Below are 11,358 nucleotides of genomic sequence, written 5' to 3' on the forward strand. Positions count from 1 at the left end.
GCAGGGGTCGGTCTATTGATTTTTGTTCTAAACGCGTTGAAGGACGTTTATGGAGTCCGAACACGACGCATGTTGGTTCGAAGGTATCATTTGTGTATATTTTTCTTTTCAAAGTTCGATATGTATGCCACATGCCATAGGAAGAATGCATCGGTTCTTCACTTCTCTCCTCTCGCCTTATTTCTCTCCCTCCGCCTCTCCCGCTCTGCCTTCCTGGCCTGGTTTAGACTAGGCGCAAGACCCTCCTCATCAATCTTAGCCTTTTCCAAACTCTTCTCGTCAATCTCGTCCAACAAAAAGCGACCCATGCTGCCACTCCTCCACTTTTGTATCATCCACAGCGACGTTGCTTCTGTATCTATGACCCCACCCTTGCCCAGTCTACCGGTCTTCTTCGCGATCTCGGACAGAAGTTCGATAATGTCATTGGTAGGCGGTGCGTATTCGGAGTAGAGCGTAGGCGATTGGAGGTTGAGGTGGTAGAGGAGGTAATCTGCGAGCATGACGGGTGCGATGATAGTATCTTTGACGGAGCCGCAGAGGGCCAGCTTCATCATGGCTTCTGCGTCGGGAACGTATGGGATAAAAACACCGGGTGTGTCGAGAAGATATACACCTCCTCCTACACCCTGAAGCTTCTTCTTCGCCCCAACATCCGCTGCTTCCATATCATCTTCGCTCGGTATAATCTTCACACCGCTGCTACTGACTTTGCGCGTCACACCGGGTTGAGCGCCCGTAGCTGCAACCTTGCCTTTGCCGATACCCTGTGCGCGCAGAGCGTTGAGCAGCGTGGATTTGCCCACGTTGGGCATTCCTACTACCATAACGCGGTGGCCGACCAATTTCCACCTCTTCTGCGCATGCTCTCTCAGGATGTCCAAAAGTTTGATAACACTCTTCCGACCACTGATCTCGCCCTCTGACTCTTTCCCATTCCTCACAAACATGGTCGTTGTGGGGCGATGCCATTTCGCAATGACATCCTCGTTCCGGTTATCACGCGACCCACCGCCCAAGTCTCTCTTCGTATAAACAATGACCCGTTCCTTTCCTTCAAGCGCATCTTCAAACAACGGGTTGCGCGAGGTAAGCGGTACACGGTAGTCGCGGCATTCTATGACTAGGTCGATCGAGGAAAGAAGCGATTTCATCTTCTGCAGGCCGGATTTGTGGTGGCCCAGGAAGTAGGACCTGGGCAGCGACGGGATTTGCGGGAAGGCATGGCGGGGGATGAATGACATCGGTTACATTGGCGTGTCCGTAGAGAAGAGTGCATTGTTGCAATGGAGGGTTGGAATTATTTCGGACACGAGTCAAGCAGCGATTGAGCCTTGGCAAGCATGACTGGCGCGGCTGCTGGCTTCCACCTTCGACACTTGCGTCCGGCCTTTCCATCACCATTGCTCTGTCGCTTCAGCATCCCACCTCTAAATACATTCTATTTAGAGCCTCGCTAGCATCCTCGCCTAGTCTGCTATCACAATATCCTTGATAAAACGGAGCTTACTGTAGACCATGCTGTTCATTCAAGATCCCAATGGCGCCAGCGTCGCACTCGTACTACATGGAAAGCAATCATATGGAACCTTCGTTACCTGCGTAGCCAACCAGATTAAGCTTTTGTTTCTACCAAATCTTTGGAGCTTGTTGCCGAGTCTATAGCCATGGTAGCGTGGTATGTATATGCAGTCAGCATCGCTTCTCTATCCGCGGAATACCCGCGGGGTCTTGGTACTCGCCTCAAGGTAAGCTTCATGTTGACCCAAGTGGCTCTCATCCCGTATACTGGGTGAACTTCCCGGTTCTTTGTCTTCGTGTTCTTGTGACAATTTCCTTCCAATCGTTGACATCACTATGCCAGCTTCTGGCGAGCGAGAGCGTTCCAATCGCAAAGGACAATACTCGTGTAACTTCTGCCGCTCACGCAAACTTCGCTGCGATCGACCACTGCCATGCACAAGTTGTATATCGCGAGGAAAAACATGTCAGTTCGATCCTACACCGGCGGTTCTCAAAGCTCAAAACCTTCCCACACCCGCATCAATCGGAGTCACGCCTGAACATCAACAACCACAGCAGACTGTGCAGACGCCTTTACCTCAATCAGGAAGTTCTGGACTTCTGAATGAAGTAAGGCTGCTGCAGACTCATGCAAAAGAGTTGGAGGAGCGTATCGCTCAGAGTACTGTTCCTATCCAACATCCAGGTCATAGTAATGGCAAAGCCTTCCAGTCATCTTTCGGTCATAGTCCTGCGCAGGAATACTCCAAGGCGACCGAATTATCAGATATTCACGAAACAGGCGACGTAGTTGATCACCTTGAGCGTGTCTCCATGGGCCAAAGCTCTCTCCAACTTTTCCACACAGATGATTTGGTCTTCAAAGCTGGACAGATCCGATTAGCATCACAAGCGCCTACTTACATGATACAAAACGGGAAACCAACGCCATGTATATGGCTACCACTACGAGAAGAGGCCATGTCACTCCTCGACTACTACGTTACTGAGCTCAACTACATTCAGCATGTCACGCACTATCCCTCGCTACCAGCTGTTTTCGACGAGGTGTACCGCCGGATCGAAAACTATGAGCCTGTTCAGCCAGGCAAGGTTATTCTTCTGCTTAGTATCGTTGCTCATACGACGCACGTATGGACAGCGCTGAACGGGCTGAACATTGAGAGCCCTTTGTTTGTTTCTTCCTCGCAAGCACGTTCCCAGACGTCCATGTGGATCAAAGCTACATATAATGTACTCAATGCCTCCCAAGATGATCACTCGCTAGCTCTAGAGACTGTACAAGGCCTTGTCATCCTATCATACGTCATCTGCAACATAGAGGGTGTCTCGCTACGATATCGCTCCTTGATTTCCACGGGCCTGTTACTGGGTCGTGAAATGGGTCTTCATCGAATAGATCATGAGTCCAACACTACTACGGCATCAACGCTTAAGGCAGAGGTTGGCCGTCGTGTCTGGTGGTATCTAACTGCTACAGATTGGTATGTATGCTTGAGGTTGTCCTTACCTGAAGCTTTGAGTGATACTAACAACATTGTTCAGGCTACTTGCAGCAAGATATGGTGGCCCTGGCGAAGGCGTATACCAATCCAACCCGCTGCATATGAATGTCAACAAACCGCTGAACATCGATGACGCAGACTTACTTGCCAATGGACCACAACCATCTTTACCATTGTCGCAGCAAACGGATATGTCATACTTTCTTCAGCGAATCCGTCTCGCAGAGATCTCACGGAACATTATGGATCAAATCAGCTCCGATCCGTCCAATCGCCACGCTCACGTTATGGCAATGGACCATGAGCTCGTCGAGATGATGAACAAGATACCAGCATTCCTCCAGCTGGACAACTACCAAGATACCATCTCCTGCAGCGAAACCGACAGCAGCCTCTTCGTCCAAGCCTACTTCCTCAACACACTCCTCCACACTCAGCGATGCAAATTTCACCTCACCTCCCTCACGCGTATACCCACCACCAACCTGACATACGCTTCTTCTCACGCCGCATGCATCCACTCAGCACGCCAGCTACTTCATATCGAAACTGTTCTCCTACACTCCCAACATCCTTTTGCCTGCCGCCCTCAGCGGCCTCCGGCCGGTCTGTATAGCATCTTCATCGCCACCATCGCCTTACTCATGGACACATGTCTCAACAGACCAAGTGAGATACAAGCCGAGCTCCAAGGAAGTAGTTTGATGGATGGACTACAGATGATAGCAGACGCGAGAGAAGATTCACTGGCAGCGGCGAAGTTATACGAGTCGCTCATGCAGATCGTAGGGAGATATCGAGATACTCAGCACTCAGTAGAAGAGAATGTGATTCGGACCGGTAACTGTACAACTGTAGAGACTCTCCCAGTATTGCCCTCGGAAATTTTGCGAGAAGGACAGCCGTCTTCCCAAATCAACGAAGTAATACATCTGGATCTGATTGAATGGGACGATCTGTTCTCTAATGTTTCTTCGTCGCCGTTTTTCTGATTTGGATCGGAGCGAAGCATAACAGACGAGGTCTGGCAAGGCCACTTGCGATGTACCAATATGGGAGCATGTCAGTAGGACATTGCATGTACGGAACGAATTCACCATGCGAAAGGATAAGAAGTTTGGTGGCCTCGGGCCCAACAATCATGTTCAACTAACTATGCAACGCTAAACAATACAAACTGAACCATACTTCAACGTCTCTCTCAATCCAGCGCAGTTCTCCGTCTTCATTGAGCTCACAGATCATGGTGCCGAAGGCGATCTTGGTAAATGGTGGTGTACCTGGTGGAGGCGGCGCCGGGAACGACCGTAACTGTGGAGCAAGGTGGCTCGGAGTCCATGGTAATGGTTGTGATGGTGGAGTAAGCTGGCGCAGGATCGATGATGGTGGTGACGGTAGAATAAATTGGCGATGGGTCGATTATTGTAGTCACAGTGGAGTAAGTTGGTGCAGGATCGATAATGGTAGTGACGGTAATCATGGGCGGAGCTGGCGCGGAGCCTATGATGGTGGTGACGGTCACCATGGGTGGAGAGGGGTTAACCGTGACGATGGGCGCAGGATAGACCGTAGAGGTGCTGATGGCGATAGTGCGCGTAGGAAGCTCGTAGGTGCTTGTCTTTGGAGAGGCATCGATGTGCTGCATTTCGCGGTCTTTGTCACACCTTCTCATCTTCGTGTCGGGCTTTTGGATCCGAATCTCACCCCTATCTTTTCCTCTGCCATCCCACTCAGCATCTGCACACATCTCCGTGTCAGGATACCAGGGGTGGGTGAATCTAACGGCCCTATGGAACGATTTGCGGGGTTCGAGATCGACTTCTTTCTGGCCAAGCGTAACCGTTTGTATTGACTGATCGATTATCGTGTAAACTGGTTTGCCGCCGATCATTGTGTAGACAGCCTGGCCAGAAATGACTGGCGAGGTGGCTGGCGAGACTGGTCGCGGCTGTGTGGCTGTCACTGTGATAACTGAAGTGATCGGGTCACCAGCTGTCACTGTGATGGCTGGCGTATGTGTGACGGTGATCGTGTCTTGTGGATTAGGTACTGGACCCTTGCAATCAATGGGATTTTTTGGTCCAGAGCGGCACTCAAACTTGAACGTGTTATCGTCACTCTTTGCGTAACACTCGTAGCAAATGACTGCCATGGTCCAAGGGTGTAACATCCATACGCCGATACGAGGGCCCTTCCACTTGTTCTTCCGGCGTGGCTCCAGATCCTGGGTGTCTTTGTTGACTGGTCCTTGTTGCGCATCTGAACGACGCATGTTTGATTGGCCATAGTTTTCCATGTAGACGGTAACCGTGTTCGTGGAAACGGGGGGGTACTGAACTGTGACGGTTTGGACCGGTACAAGCGAAGGCGCGACCACAGTGACTGTGCTAGCTGGCAGGACGGTTACTGTGGGCAGTACAGTCCTAGTGAAGGTTCCAAGAGTACTTGAGACGATGGTCGTGAGAGTGTTGCTAGTGTGGACCCATGTCGAATAAGTGGTGGGAACGGTCTCGGTGATGACACTGGGTAAGATCAGAACCAGCCAAGACAGAAGTGAACGCTTAGGGAACTTACTTAGGATCCGGAAGGGAGATTGCTGGGCGAGGTAGACCACAATGAAACAGTATCGAGAGCATGGGTTCTTCATGATCTGGTGAGATGCATTCTGAGATGGCCTGAGGGAGTTCTTCGATGGCGGTCGGGGTGCCTTGGCAACCGTGATGCTGGTATGTGCTGATGAAGCAACGTGTTTCTCCATTGTTGATGGCTCCAATCCAGTTCTCGTGCTTGTTGTGGAAGGGCTTGATGCTATTGGCACCGGTGACGATGTCCTGACACTTGTCTATCTTGAGATCCATGTTGCCGCGTATTGATGGTCCGTTGCAGTCGTCGCTCGTGAAGGCATATGTGCGTAGTTCGTTCTTGATCTTGGCCTGAGCCAGCGGAGAGAGGATTGCGAGTAATGCACTCGTAACGAGGACGATGGAGCGAGCCATGGTCTAAGAGCTTTGTCCTTTGTCAGCAGATGCTCTTACTGTAGTTGAAAGCAGGATGGGAAAAATCAAGCGAGGAGACATACAGCAGAGGAGTTCAGCCGCAGCTAAGTTCGACAATGTTAGCCGAGGGTGGTGAGAAATGTGACTTGTTGTGCATTAGCACTATAGCAGAGAAGGTGTACGTGGATGTTGAGCAGGACGAAGTGACATACTCAGCTAGCAGAATCGGAGAGAGTTTTTTTGGGTCCGGAAGCTGAATCGATGTTGAGGGGGCCCTATGAGGTGTTAGCATCAGTGCCCTAAGCAGCATCGAATGGAATAGGCAGTCCAGGAATGTCGAAGTGCCTCCATGTGCAGGTCAACTACGATGAATAGACAGTGATGGAGCAATGTACCAACTGGGTAGAAAGGCGGTGCAAGTAAACCAACCGTCCAATGGCACTGTTGCTTACTTGAATGGTGGAGTGGGTTGGAGAAGAAACGGAGAGACGGGAGAGGAAGCGTGTTTATAAGGTGGCCGGAGATACGCTAACATCAGACTTTGGGCATCGTCACCGAACTCTGGTTGAAGAAGGTATGCTTCACGGGTTGTGGTAGGTAGACTCTTGATCCCATGTTGTGGTTGCGCTCTCCGTCGTAGGATGATGATGTTCGGACCGCCCCGGACAGTCGAGCTGAGCAGGAAGTCAACCGGGAAGGTAGTCGCAGCCAGTACCACGGCAAGATATACCTAGATGCAAGATGGACGAAGAGAGACCACCTGGTCGTTGTGATGTCATTATAATCGTTCATGTTTCTGCCAATCTTCGCCGCATCTTTGCATCTAATCAAAACCTTCCCAGGACACCCAAGTGATGGAATCAATGACCATTCGAGCAGAGATATTTGCACGTGCGCGAAGGATCATTTCATGCTGCACTATTGTGAGATCAACGTCGAGGTAAGGAAGGTACAGCATGAGCTTGCAGCGAAAGGAAGCAAGAAGGTGGGAAAAGAGCTTGATCGAAAAGTACAACTCAGCTTGCGAGCACTGGAATGAGGGAAGCGGAGCAGGTACAGCTCGCAATTTTCCTGGGTATGTTAAGCTCAACGAGACCAAACAATGGCAGAGGATTATAGATGCATACCTGGAGTTTGCCGTGTGCTCCATTCCATTGCTACGCGTGAAGGCACGGCCAGAAGAAGCATAAAGTGCAGTTCATGAAGTGCTAACAATACTTGCCGATATGCGCCTCTAACCACAGCGCAGCGAATCTACGAGATCCCAACCCCTCATATGTGTATTCAACGCCGAAACGCCTCATCACAATCCAGCTCCCAGTCAACAACCTGAGTAAGAGTCTCTACCACTCCCCCCACTCATCATCCTTCTTCGCACCACCTCCCATACCACCTCCAGCGCCCCCCTTCTTCATAGCACTTGTACCAATGCCGCTGGGTTTCTTCGGCGCCATTGCCCCGCCTGTCCTGGTCTCACCCGCACTAGCGAATTCATCCCAGAAATCCTGCTTATCCTTCGCCGGACCCTTGGGCGCCGCGCCGAAGCTCTCCCAGAAGTCTTTGCGCTCGGGTTCGCGCTGGCCAGATGTGGCAGCGGAGGAATGCGTCGAGGAGTCGCCTTCGACAAAGCGAGTGAATTGCGTGTTGGCGTTTGCGACGCCAGATTGGAGGGTTTGGCCGAGGGTGCCGGCGGTTGTGCGGGCTTGGGTTGCGAGGTCTGCTTCGGCGAGCTGGAGAGTCGTTAATGTACACGTACTGCATGAGCCCAGATACTATCAGACGTACCTTTGCCATACCGGGTTTCACCCAGCCTTCATAACCCGTCTTGCCCACCTTACTCACGCTTGCGCCCAACCATCCAAAGCCCTTGGTAAGCGCAGCAACAGGGTCTTTCTGGAAGTCATCAAGCGCAGGTGGGGCACCAGGCTCGTCGTCCTTCTTCCAGGCATCTGGTTCGCTGCCAAAGCCACCGTATTTGCCTCCCTGATTCGGCGCAACGCCGTCTGGTCTGTTGGCGTTCTCCTGTCCCATCTTGGCGAAGTAGGCTTCGTTTTTGACCTTCTGAGATGACATGGCGTTGGTACCGAGCGCGGGCGAGCCAGACCGTTGGAAACCTGGTTCGTTGCTTCGTGTCTTTCCCAGAGGCGTCTGGCTTCTGCTTCCTGCCGCGCTGGCTCGTCCGCTCAACGGCGCACCCATGCCAGCTGCAGGTACATTGTCCTTCTTAGGTAACCGCTTGGGCAGGTTACTCTTATCAAACTCCCTGTCCTCAACTTTACAGCTGAGCCTCTCTTTCCACTCGTCGCCCGCCTCTGAGTCGTATCGCTCTGCTATAGACGAGGCCTCAAATGTCCGTCCGTCTTTCGTGTTGGACGGATGTGTATTGAAGAAATCCTGGAAGGGCTTGTTGCCGCCGGCGGCCATGCGCACAAGTTCTGAACCCTTGAAAGCGTCCATGGTAATGCTGCGGATGAAGGAGATGTGAACACCGAGACCGCGGTGCACGCCAGAGCAGGAGAGACACATGAAGATACCAAGCTTGGGTGAAGCCTAGTACATGTCATCTTAGTAGGTGTAGTCGGTGATCGCGTGCGGAGCTGGAGGAAGGGCGATTGCATACCCATTGGGGACTCGGCGCATTGCAGTCGACGCATTTGTTGTTGTCGTTAGTCTTCTGTATCTCCAGCAACTACGTGTGGAATTGATCAGCCTCTGTTCGACTTGTATACACAACCCATTATCTGTGCTGGATGCACTCCGCAATTGACCCCTAGCACCCCACTCCACACGGTAGTACAACGCGCCACGTACCTTACTCCGCGTCTCCGGATCTACCTCCCACATTTTGCTCATGATGGGCAGCCGAGGTTTTGTGCGATAGTAAAGTAATAAAAGGTGATATTTGGCCCCAAGTTGGGAGGAAGCGCTTGCGGTCGATGTTGCGGTCGAGATTCCAGGGTACGTGGGCCCAAGTGGGAACGCGTGGCGCGTGTGCAGTTGAGCCTCAACTCGCATCGACAGGGATGCTGCGTGCTCTGCACAACAACCCACGGGTACACTATCGCGACTTTTGTTACTGTCTTTTCTATCGCGGAAAGATGTTTCAAGACTTGGCCTCCTAATGCGAGAAAACCACTATAGAGGCTAGAGAAGCTGGAAACAACCGATGGTTTAGTCCAGGTAATCGCAAACTAGACTGCCACCCTCCCAACGCAACGTGAGCAGTTCGTATACACTATACACCAGAAAGGGAAAAGGCTAGTCTATGCGTAGAGAAAAAGAACCCAATAATATGCTTAGTATCTATGAGGAGCACAACAACTACCAATTCCGGTGTGCCTTCAATCACCTCAATCAGCTTCATAATCCGGGATGCATCCACGTCTACTCTCGTACTTGCGTATGTAGATAAGACCATGTATCTTCTAGACTGTAGAAAATGGGTCCAATACGTAATCTGCAGATACATCCGTGGGCATTGTTTCATCCCCGCCTGTCTGTTCATCAACATCGATCACTGCATCGTCATGTATCGAAATCGTCTCTCTCAAGCTCGTTACCATCCCACCATTTCCCAAACTCCCTAGGCCATGGGATTTGGCTTTCATATCTCTCGTCATTATCATCATCTTCATAATTATCATCTTCATAATTATCATCATAATAGTCTCCTAAAAGCTGCACCCAAACCCAGCCTTCTTCAATATTGGTCGAGATAGCAACACGGCTCTCCTCATACCATCGATCAGCAGGCCCATCCATGTCATGTATTGTCACAAGCTCGACACCAGCTTTGGCAAATCCAGACTGTAAAGCCGCGAGACGCGTCTGGCACGGGAAGATGCCTAGTTGTGGATGCCAGCCGAAGATTGTGATCTTTTCTAGGTCGGGAAGTAGGGTATCAATCGTGGGGGCCATTGTGAGTAAGACGTCCAGGAGGGGTTCACTCAGGTCGTAATAATCCTCAATCGCTGAGATGCGGAGATGCTTGAGATGTCTGGGTAGATTCTTGAATCTTTTTGGTAGCGACTCAGCGAGAACTTCTTGTGTGGAATCGAAGCGCGAGCCCCCATAAAAGACCGGCGTGAGCATCTGGAGGCAGTCCAGATGTTCCAAGACACTCAATTCTTCAAGTGCGTCTGGATCTTCTTCTAGGCGGTGGTCATCGATGTTGAGCGATGTGAGTGACCCGTGATGATGTGCAATCGCGTGTAAAAGCGTTCGTACGTTCACGTCATCTTTTCCAAGACCGTGTCCACGGAAGGCGATTTTGAACTTTTTGAGACCTCGGAACGATTCTAGCACTCGGGTAAGATCTAGCGTGTCGGTGCCAACAGCAGGCAGGATTAAATTCTCGAGGCTTGAACCTTCTCTTTGCAGTCGTTTCCAAAGAGCATTGTCAGCTTCCCATTCGCGAAGTGACTCCATTCCATGCGAATTGCGATTTATCGTTAGATGGGATAAGACAAGAGTTCTCATTGACGGCAACAAGAACAACGCAAGAACATTTCCAACACGTATCTCGCCGTTGATGTTTGCTTGTTGCAGATTGGAGAAAATCTGAGAGTCCAATGCTGGCTTGAACCACACAGCCTTGAGGTCCCAGGTCAGAGGTACTAGGATAACGACTTCTTTGACTTTCGGTGTAAACAACATAAACGTGTTGATGTGCTCTTCCTTCCCGCGATCCGCAAGCCACGCATTCAGCTTCCTTATCTTTTTTTCACTCGCGATTTCTCTTTCTCCTACTTTGCCAAGCCCTACTCTTTCGGTGATATACCCAAGTTCAACAGCCGTGAGCACTTCCGGGAACTTGAAAGCATAGTCCTTGGACGCCCATGTAACCCGCTGGACGCATCGCTCAAGATTCGGAGATGACGCAAGCGCACGGATGAACAGCCCTGGGTCGTTTCTGTCAAGGGAGTAAGAGCTATATAAGAGCTCTTTGGCAATCCGATGCAAACGTCTGTTAGTAAGACTAATATTCCAAACGTCTTGAATGTCCTCGACGAAGAGCTGGTTGATTATCTCGAAGAGGAGTTCATCTGGAAGGGTGTCCATCTTTATTTCCGGTGTTGCAGCCATGGCGAGGTGGCAACGATCAACCGATTGCTAATATCGGCTTTGAGTTGTTAAGTTGAGCGTGCGAAAGGCGACATGTCATACGATCGGTACTCGGTTTTAGCCTCTTGGCATAGTGCAAGGCTCGCCAGAGATAACAACCTGATGTATCTTCTTCCATGCCATCTAACAAGGCGATTTTTGTTGTAAGAAATGCGACACGTAGACGAGAAGATGATAGACTGATAAGTAATCTTTAAATTCAAGTATCG

General features: G+C 50.8%; 4 protein-coding genes across 4 annotated transcripts; 1 reads left to right on the forward strand and 3 right to left on the reverse strand.

Moving 5' to 3' along the window:
• Nucleotides 1-158: 158 nt before the first annotated feature.
• On the reverse strand, nucleotides 159-1,244 carry ALTATR162_LOCUS9081 (uncharacterized protein; the record flags this gene model as incomplete). Its single annotated transcript, XM_043316714.1, has 1 exon — nucleotides 159-1,244. The coding sequence occupies one exon, from the start codon at nucleotides 1,242-1,244 to the stop codon at nucleotides 159-161; it is 1,086 nt and encodes a 361-aa protein (XP_043172649.1).
• A 613-nt stretch (nucleotides 1,245-1,857) lies between these two features.
• On the forward strand, nucleotides 1,858-4,021 carry ALTATR162_LOCUS9082 (uncharacterized protein; the record flags this gene model as incomplete). The annotated part of the gene is made up of 2 exons (XM_043316715.1): nucleotides 1,858-3,008; nucleotides 3,070-4,021. The coding sequence occupies 2 exons, from the start codon at nucleotides 1,858-1,860 to the stop codon at nucleotides 4,019-4,021; spliced, it is 2,103 nt and encodes a 700-aa protein (XP_043172650.1).
• Nucleotides 4,022-4,263: 242 nt separating this feature from the next.
• On the reverse strand, nucleotides 4,264-6,025 carry ALTATR162_LOCUS9083 (uncharacterized protein; the record flags this gene model as incomplete). Its single annotated transcript, XM_043316716.1, has 2 exons — nucleotides 4,264-5,551; nucleotides 5,604-6,025. The coding sequence occupies 2 exons, from the start codon at nucleotides 6,023-6,025 to the stop codon at nucleotides 4,264-4,266; spliced, it is 1,710 nt and encodes a 569-aa protein (XP_043172651.1).
• Nucleotides 6,026-7,368: 1,343 nt separating this feature from the next.
• On the reverse strand, nucleotides 7,369-11,110 carry ALTATR162_LOCUS9084 (uncharacterized protein; the record flags this gene model as incomplete). Its single annotated transcript, XM_043316717.1, has 3 exons — nucleotides 7,369-7,755; nucleotides 7,811-8,575; nucleotides 9,716-11,110. The coding sequence occupies 3 exons, from the start codon at nucleotides 11,108-11,110 to the stop codon at nucleotides 7,369-7,371; spliced, it is 2,547 nt and encodes an 848-aa protein (XP_043172652.1).
• Between the last annotated feature and the right edge of the window lie 248 nt (nucleotides 11,111-11,358).

This window comes from Alternaria atra (assembly GCF_907166805.1).
Source record: "Alternaria atra isolate CS162 genome assembly, contig: 29, whole genome shotgun sequence".
Taxonomy (NCBI): Eukaryota; Fungi; Ascomycota; class Dothideomycetes; order Pleosporales; family Pleosporaceae; genus Alternaria; species Alternaria atra.